At 35.0% G+C, this 9,349-nt stretch overlaps 1 protein-coding gene across 4 annotated transcripts in view; it reads left to right on the top strand.

The window, feature by feature from the left end:
* Nucleotides 1-9,349, top strand: part of ATM (ATM serine/threonine kinase) — a 149,897-nt gene that overhangs the window by 52,771 nt on the left and 87,777 nt on the right. For all 4 annotated transcript variants that reach the window (XM_010862840.1, XM_010862844.1, XM_010862841.1 and 1 more), the window contains 7 exons: nucleotides 872-954; nucleotides 1,052-1,207; nucleotides 2,016-2,091; nucleotides 2,223-2,353; nucleotides 5,630-5,744; nucleotides 7,382-7,555; nucleotides 8,399-8,568. In XM_010862840.1, the coding sequence (XP_010861142.1) occupies nucleotides 872-954; nucleotides 1,052-1,207; nucleotides 2,016-2,091; nucleotides 2,223-2,353; nucleotides 5,630-5,744; nucleotides 7,382-7,555; nucleotides 8,399-8,568 (905 nt within the window). The remainder of the gene's footprint in view (nucleotides 1-871; nucleotides 955-1,051; nucleotides 1,208-2,015; nucleotides 2,092-2,222; nucleotides 2,354-5,629; nucleotides 5,745-7,381; nucleotides 7,556-8,398; nucleotides 8,569-9,349) is intronic.

The raw sequence follows: 9,349 nt of genomic DNA on the forward strand, positions 1-9,349 counted from the left end.
TGGGAGAGCTGTATCCTTTTCTGGGGCTTTGATGTTAAAAAGTCATTTCAAGACACTCACTAATATCACACATGACTCTCATGGCGTATATTTAAAATGGTCCAACTTAATGTTCTTTTTATAATATCAGAAGGAGTAAGAAACATTTTTCTACATATAGATGATGGCGGTGGGGGAAGGCTTCTGATTCTTAATACAGCAAGAAAATTATTTGACATGTCAGAAACTGGCTGCCTAGTTATAACTTACCATTATACTAGTGGTTGCTGAGAAGCCCTTTATATTGTACCATAGAGAGCCTACAGGACGATAAGTCAGGGTATTTGGATTATTCACTGTGCATATTTATCTCTGCTTTCTAAAATTCATTAATAGAATAGGTTTTAACCATTGAAGTTTTAAACCTCAAGTATTGCTTTCAGAGGTGGTGACATAGTTTCAGACTCTTGCTCAGACGGTTAATTCCAACAGTGGTAACAGCTGTCACTCACTGAACGGTGTCAAAAAAATTTAGACCTTTACATGCATTTCCTTTCATCTTCACAGTAATCTGGCCAGTTAAGCGCTGTATCCTTATTTTACAGCTGAGAGTACAAAGAGGTAGATGACAAGGCAAGTGTTAAAACCACACAAGTAGTAACATTGTGGTGCTAGGATTTGTGTCCCACTCTCTTTGACTTCAAACTCTCCTGCTATTGCCTGGTAAAAAAATTCACTGCTCAAGTGTGTATGTGTAGGCACATGTGTTTATATATATGAATTTATGGTTTGCATATATGTATTTATTTAAGTGAATGATATATAAATATCATTTGAACAAAAAAAACTAATTCTCCTCCCTCCCCCCGCCCCGCTCCACCCCCTGTCTTAGTATCTAGTGCTTTTAAAGGCGCTTCCTGGAGAAGAATATCCCTTGCCAATGGAAGATGTTGCAAAACTTCTAAAACCACTACCGTAAGACATGAAAACCATATAGAATATTCACTCTAAATTTATAAACCAAACTGGTGTGTTCTGTTATGCTGATAAAGTTAAATTTTTTCCACCACAGCAATGTGTGTTCATCTTATCACCGTGACCAAGATGTTTGTAAAACCATTTTAAACCATGTCCTTCACGTAGTGATGAACCTGTGTCACAGAAATATGGATGATGAGAACACAAGGGATGCTCAAGGACAGTTTCTAACAGTGATTGGAGCATTTTGGTGGGTGTAGATTATTTTATGAAGTTCATGTTTTTCTTTTGCCACTTTTGCATGCAAATGCAAACTTTGCATTTCTACTTTAGTGATTTTCTTCTAATCCTTGAATGTAGCTATATATGTTTTTTAACAATACTGAAATGTAAGTTGTATTTCCCTTCTTAATTGCTTGAAGAACTACGTTGTTTTCTGCTTAAGGCTTGGCTTCCTAATGTGAGTTTAGTGTATTTCTGTTTGAATTCTGAACCACTTAATAGTTTGACAAGTATGATGAATTAAAGCAAAGTACAAGTCTAATAAATCAGTTGAGTAGTTTATATTCCTAAAGTGAACAAGTTGGCCTTGTCAGTATCTGATTGTTTCATGCACAGAATCACAGTGTGAGATAATACTAAGATATTATAGAGGAGCATATATATGTAATTCAGGACCCTCATACCATTTGGTGAGTAAGGATTTCTGAATCAGTACAGAATATGGTTTTTTAAATCTTTGATATACAACACTAAAAATGTTTTCCTTTTCAAGCATGTTTTCAATAACATGGTTAGCTGAAGTGTGATAGCCCCCAAATGAGGTATAATCATATGACACAAATACATTAAAATAAGCTGCTTTTCAAACCAATTTATTTTAGCTGGAATTTTTGAAAGGTGAGAAAAATGGCATATACTGCATAGTGAGAATTAAATTTATCATGGAAAGTAATTTTGGAAGCTGCCTAGAATAATCTTAATGTCCAGTAATTTTTTTTTTGACTATGCTTTTATTGGAATAATTACTTGATATTAAGACGTGTACTTTATTTCAGGCACTTAACAAAGGAGGGGAAAAGTACATTCTCTGTAAGAATGGCACTAGTAAAATGCCTTAAAACTTTGCTTGAGGTAAGTTATTCCACTTTAATTATTAGTAAGGTCTCCAGTGATGTTTTAAAAGCAGTCTTTATTTCTATTTGTTAATGGGTAGTTTTTCTCTTGGTATTTTACATTTAACCTCAATTGATCTTTTCCCATAGGCTGATCCTTATTCAAAATGGTCTATTCTGAATGTAAAGGGAAAAGATCTTCCTGTAAATGAAGTATTTCCACAGTTTCTTGCTGATAATCATCACCAAGTTCGCATGTTGGCTGCGGAGTCAATCAATAGGTAATAGGTCAAGTATTCATGAAGTATCTGGAGTGCTGCAGATAGCAGTTCAAGGTCTAGCACAGTCATAGCTCACTAGGGGTGATATTAAAAATAATGATTACTAAGCATAGACTGTATGCCTGGCATTTTTGTTTTCTCTTAATTCTGACAACTCTTTCACTTAGATATGATTATTTTATCTAATTTAGTCATGAAAACTCTGTGGCTTAGACAGATAAAGTAAGGTGATAAGTGCCATACATCTAGTAAGTGGTTGAGATGAATGAGATGTGTCTACTCCCAATTAGAGATACAGGGCTTTTAGGTATTAGATTTTACATGAGTTTATAAAATGAAAATTATCACATTTTACATTTTGCTAGTTATAATCATATTTATTCAAGTGAACATAAAATTAGGCATTGGAGTGATTGTCCCACAAGAATGTGTTATGTTTGAGTACTAAAGAAGCCTTTGACTGTGTGGATTACAACAAGCTGTAGAAAATTCTGAAAGGGATGGGAATACCAGACCACCTCACCTGCCTCCTGAGAAACCTGTCTGCAAGTCAAGGAACAGCAGTTAGAACCAGACATGGAACAACGGACTGGTTCAAAATTGGGAAAGGCATACATCAAGGCTGATTATTGTCACCCTTCTTATTTAACTTATGTGCAGAGTACATCATGAGAAATTCTGGGCTGGATGAAGCACAAGCTGGAATCAAGATTGCCAGGAGAAATATCAACAACCTCAGATGTGCAGATCGTACCACTCTAATGGCAGAAAGCAAAGAGGAACTAAAGAGTCTCTTGATGAAGGTGAAAGAGGAGAGTGAAAAATTGGCTTAAAACTCAGCATTCAAAAAACTAAGATCATGGCATCTGGTCCCATCACTTAGGGCAAATAGATGGGGAAAAAGTGGAAACGGTGACAGATTTTGTTATCTTGGGCTCCAGAATCATTGCGGACAGGGACTGCAGCCATGAAATGAAAAGATGCTTGCTCCTTGAAGACAAGCTATGATAAACCTAAATAGCATATTAGAAAGCAGAGAGACATCACTTTGCCAACAAAGGTCTGTCTAATCAAAGCTATGGTTTTTCCATTAGTCATTTATACATGTGAGAGTTGGACCATAAAGAAGGCTGAGTGCCAAAGAATTGATGCTATCGAACTGTGGTGTTGGAGAAGACTCTTGAGAGTACCTTGGACAGCAAGGAGATTCCTAAAGGAAATCAACCCTGAATATTCATTGGAAGGACTGATGGTGAAGCTGCTTTGGCCACCTCATGCCAAGAGCTGACTCATTGGAAAAGAACCTGTTGTTGGGAAAGATTGAGGGAAAGAGGAGAAGGGAGCAACAGAGGATGAGATGTTTGGATGTTATCACTGACTCAATGGACATCAGTTTGAGCAAACTTAGAAAGATAGCTAAGGACGGGGAAGCCTGACGTGCTGCATTTCATGGGTTCACAAAGATTGACACTTGATTTAGCGACTGAGCAACAATAACAACCTGAAGAAGCAAATATTAAATTTTAGCAACTATATGTTTAATGGGTTATTAAGTTAATTTTAAAACTCCAGATTGTAACCTACCTCTGCCTTTCCCACCTCACTCTCCTATAAACAAAATCTCTCTGCTTTATTTTTCTCTATAGCATTTATCACCAGTTGAAATATTATATTTTAATACATTTATCTAGGATATGAGCTCCAGAGAGTGTTTGTCTCTTTTCCTGTGTACTTAGCACCTAAAATAACACTTGGAATGTGTCAGGTGTTTAATAATTTGTAAAATCAATGAATCTTTGAAAAAAATTACATTATGCTTAAAACATCAAAGCTAAAAATCATTTGAGCAGTTTTTCTGTTCAAATGTAGATGACCAATAAAGAACACTGAAGAAATTACCATGCAGTCACATAAATACACACATTAGAAAACATGATGTGTCCAAAATTTTGATATTCTGAAAATAATGTTTTCATAGGTCAGAAACATGTCTAACTCCTCAGGTTTAGGACTATTTTTAGTAAAACCACAGTGCATTGTAATGTTTGCTAATGTGTGCTTTATTTCAAATACTTAGAAAATATGTACAGAAATTAAAGATCTGGGGTGACAGGATAACAAGTTGAATATAATAAAGCAGTGTAGTGCTGACATTTAAAAAATCTCTTAGGATTCAAAAATGCATAAATTCATGAATGGCATGAGCATATTTATTTACTTATTAGTTGTTTACTTGTTAGATATTTAATATTAAGCTGCTGAAGAGAGATTGGAGAAACTGAGGAATGAGAGAAATACCAAAAAGTTGATACTTTCATATGTTTTGATTAGTATAAAAGACAAAATTGGCTAAAGAGTTGTCCTTAAATATGACGGTTGCTGCTGCTGCTAAGTCACGTCAGTCGTGTCCGACTCTGTGCAACCCCATAGACGGCAGCCCACCAGGCTCCCCTATCCCTGGGATTCTCCAGGCAACAACACTGGAGTGGGGTGCCATTGCCTTCTCCGAAATATGATGGTACATTATGCAAAAAAGCACTAATCAGCTCTCCTTTACCACATAAACATAATTTTAATTGAACATAAAGACATTAAAGCTAATACCTTTTAGAAAGTGAAAGTCGATCAGTTGTGTCCAACTCTTTGTGACCCCATGGACTGTACAGGCCAGAATATTAGAGTGGGTAGCCTTTCCCTTATCTAGGGGATCTTCCCTACCCAGGGATCGAACCCAGGACTCCTGCATCACAGATGGATTCTTTACCAGCTGAGCCTACAGAGAAGCCCAAGAATACTGGGTAGCCTGTCCCTTCTCCAGCAGATCTTCCCAACCCAAGAATTGAACCGAGGTCTCCTGCATTGCAGGCAAATTATTTACCAACTGAGCTATCAGGGAAGCAATAACTTTTAAGTTGTGATTAAATGTTAGAGCAGGTTGATATAAGAGCCTGTGGCTTCTTCTTGTTGGTATTTTACCAGAGGACAAATTTTTTTTCTTGTTAGTTTGCATTCAGGGATATTCAAGTGTGGGCAATAAGCTAAGAGATCTTTTGAGACACTTTTCAGTTCTAGGAGAATATGGGTTGTTTGGTAAAGATCCTGATACTAGTAGCTTTGAACCTACTAGACTTACATTTCCTTGGTCTTTTGAAGGAAGACCTAATATGTTAGTATGTCTCACAAAGTGATTTATTTTTGCCCTGTAAATATGCTTTGGGAAGTAGAGTTTAAGATTAAAAATCATTTCACTCTTTGCTTTTTTTTTTTTTTTTAAAGATTGTTTCAGCATATAAAACGAGGTTCTTCCACATTGAAAGCACTTCCTTTGAAGCTTCAGCAAACAGCTTTTGAAAATGCATACTTTAAAGCTCAGGAAGGAATGAGAGAATTGGTAATTTTATTAATGTATATTTGTTATTACATATACTTTCTATAAATATGCCATATGTTATTTTACCAAGTTTGGCCTAAGATAGTTTATATCTATTGTTCATAGTTAGAGTAGAACAGCTATATGAATTAATTGAAATTGCTTCATTTATAGGTCAAAATTGGTTTAATAATGGCAGTTTCTTTTGGTTCAACTTATATGCAGCATTTTTGTGGGAAAAACAGAATTTACTGAGTTTTTATGGGAGTATAAATGGCTTATTTTTTAGCTTAAAATTTTATTTCATAAGATCTGATTAAAAGCTAATTCACAACAGGTAACAAGAGAAAGAAATGGATTGAGAAGAAAATGTTCTAATTGGGAAGATCAAATTATCTTTGTGCTCTCTAATAAACCTTATTATTTTCATATTTTTCTGTAGAATAATATCTTTTCTTAGAACGGCAGAAGTTGTTTTAGTGGTAGAATTTATTCATTCGTATATGCCTTGATTGGTTCATTAAAAGTATGTGAAGCAGTTACTCAAATGATTATATGTTCTATAACAGAACAAAACTGAAAAGGAAAATCGCATGAAAAAAAATGTGAATTTTGAAAAAGATTTCAAGAGGTTACAAAAATGAGTGTAAATAATATAAAATTTACTAGAGATAATGTATATTATGTATTTTAAAATCAGCATGTCATGTACAAAAAGAGAAAACACTGACCTGACAGCAGTTTATTTGGAGAAAGATCTAAGAAATTTTACATCTTGAGAGCATAATATGAACCAACATTGTAATGGTTAAGCAAATTCCATCTTAGATGTCAGTAATAGAAGCAGACTGTAATGAGCTAGTTTATAAGAAGAACTTGAATCTTCTATTCATTTTAGAGGGCAGCTGGTTTTGTTCCCAGTAAAAGTAAATCTCTAACTAAAATGTTAGAGAGTCTCTAGACCTATCTCTCATACAGAATAGGTAAAGGAGTTGACTTCCTGGGAAGATCATAACTATTTTTAAACATGTCAATGATTGCCATTTAGTAAAGGAATTAGGTCCTTACTTTTTCTTTTACCAAAAATAGAAATAGGATCAGTGACTGGCCATTTTTTCTAAAAGTGAAGATAAACTTCTATCAATTATAGTAAGTCAAAAAATGTTTATGTCTGTTGGAAGAGTTTGATGATTGATTGTTAAGCTAGAAGCATGTATCATTTTATCTAGTAGTATGACTTTATTAGGTTTTTTTTGGTGATATCTATGATATTTTTAAAGGATAAAGAGCTATATATATTAAGTTATAATGGTAATAAGATGATAAAACATCTTAGAAGGTAATACTTGGTAGTTGATGAGATTTAGTCTTGCTCACATTCCTGTAGTTACTTTTTTTCTCTTCTTTTTTCTTCAAAGTGCTTTATACTTCATTGAAATGTTTGACAATTCTTATTCTATGAGGTGTTATCAACAGCAGTCTTTCCCATTGTAGCAACTTTGGTCCTTTCTCATAATCTCTTTAACTCCATCACTATAGGATTTAAAACTGTTCACTGGCTGTTTAGATGTTGTTGTGGTATTCTTTGGTGTTAGCCTGGTTGGTTTATTTGGAATATTTAAATATTTATATTACCTATTGTTTTAAAAATTCTAAAGTCCCACAGAACTGAAAACTCCGAAACTTTGGATGAGATTTGTAATAGAAAAGCCACTTTACTGATGATGATAGCTGTGGTGTTATACTGTAGCCCTGTCTGTGAAAAGCAGGCTTTATTCGCCCTATGCAAGTCTGTGAAAGAGAATGGACTAGAGCCTCACCTCGTTAAAAAGGTATATATGTATGAATATTTTTATTATAATTATCCTTTGATAACTTTTAAACAATTAAAGCTAGATTTTAAATATGGCATTTATTAAAGAGTTGGAGATGGTTTTATTTTTTAGATTTGAAGAGAGTGTATTTATTTGTATACAGTGTCATTTTTTACATTCAGTTTAAGAGCATTTCACAAGACTGTCATTGAACTAATAAGAGTGAGTGACCGGTCATCATTCACACCAGACCCTCTCGAATAGTATTTTTTGGGGGAAATGCATGGAGATAAAAAAGCAGTATGTATTTTGCCTGGTGGATTCTGGAGCACGACCTTGGAATCCAGTGGGGCGAGAAGTCAAATTTTAGATATGGAAAGCTTTTAAGTTGCATGATTAGAAAGACCAGAGTCCAGTGTTGTAGAACATTTACTCCTGCCCTGGTCCAACACCTCAGCACTCTTGGTTTGAGACATTCCAGGCCTTTCCATCCTTTATTTTTACACGATAAACCAATGACTGATCATGGCTTGATGTAACTAGCATGGTTTCCAGTGGAACTTTTTCCCCAGGTTTGATCCCTGGGTGGGAAAAATCCCCTGGAGAAGGACCTTCCCCACCCAGTATTCTTGCCTGGGAAATCCCATGGACAGAGGAGTCTGGTGAGCTACAGTCCATGGGGTTACAAAAGAGTCAGACATGACTTTGTGACTAAATAACAAACAACAACAGCATAGGTAAGTTAATCAAGGGATAGAAAAGCTACATGAATGCTCAAAGCCATACTGTAAATAATATTAAGGATGTAAGTGATTTATTATTTCACTATTAAAACATTAACTTCTTTTTTGATTTGTACAGGTTTTAAAGACAGTTTCTGAAACTTTTGGATATAGATGTTTAGAAGATTTCATGGCTTCTCATTTGGATTATTTGGTATTGGAATGGCTAAATCTTCAAGATCCTGAATACAGTGTATCTTCTTTTCCTTTTATTTTATTAAATTACACAAACATTGAAGATTTCTATAGGTAGGTTTGCATATGGCACATGTGAAAGATATTTAAAATTAGGTATTAATGATATTATGAGAATCAAGACAGCTTTTATAAATGAAAGCATATTGAAGATTATCAGTTAACTTAGGATCTGGTCCTAGCTGTGCCAGTAAGCCAGCTACATGACTTTAGGCAAGCCACAAGAACACCCACTGGGTCTTGGTTTCTTACTGTAAAGTTTCTTACTAGAGTTATTGGAGTAGAAAATGTCAACCCTCTTCAGTATTCTTGCTGGAAAATCCCATGGACAGAGGAGCCTGACAGGCTACAGTCTATGGGGTCTCAAAGAGTTGGACATGACTGTGTGCACACACAAGGATGTATAGAGATCTTTAAGGTCCATTTCAGCTTTAATATTTAATCATTTTCCCTGTGGAAAATCAAAGATAAATTATTGGTGGCTGATTATTTTTACCCTGTTTTTCTTTTCTCCTGTTTGAATGTGGGCTATTTAATTATTTCTGTATGATTTAAAGTTTAATATGCAGGTATTTATTTTGCTAACTCCCAAGTCTGGAGAAGAGAATTTTGAAAATGGAGAGGTTTGAAACAACTAAATAATAATGCTTAAATATCAGGATATGGGAAGGCAATCTGTAATTGTTTAATAGTCCTTATTCAGAGAAGGCAATGGCAACCCACTCTAGAACTCTTGCCTGGAAAATCCCATGGATGGAGGAGCGTGGTAGGCTACAGTCCATGGGGTCGCGAAGAGTCAGACACGACTGAGCGACTTTACTTTCACTTTTCACTT

The sequence above is a fragment of the Bison bison genome, unplaced genomic scaffold (assembly GCF_000754665.1).
Source record: "Bison bison bison isolate TAMUID 2011002044 unplaced genomic scaffold, Bison_UMD1.0 scf7180017864485, whole genome shotgun sequence".
NCBI lineage: Eukaryota > Metazoa > Chordata > Mammalia > Artiodactyla > Bovidae > Bison > Bison bison.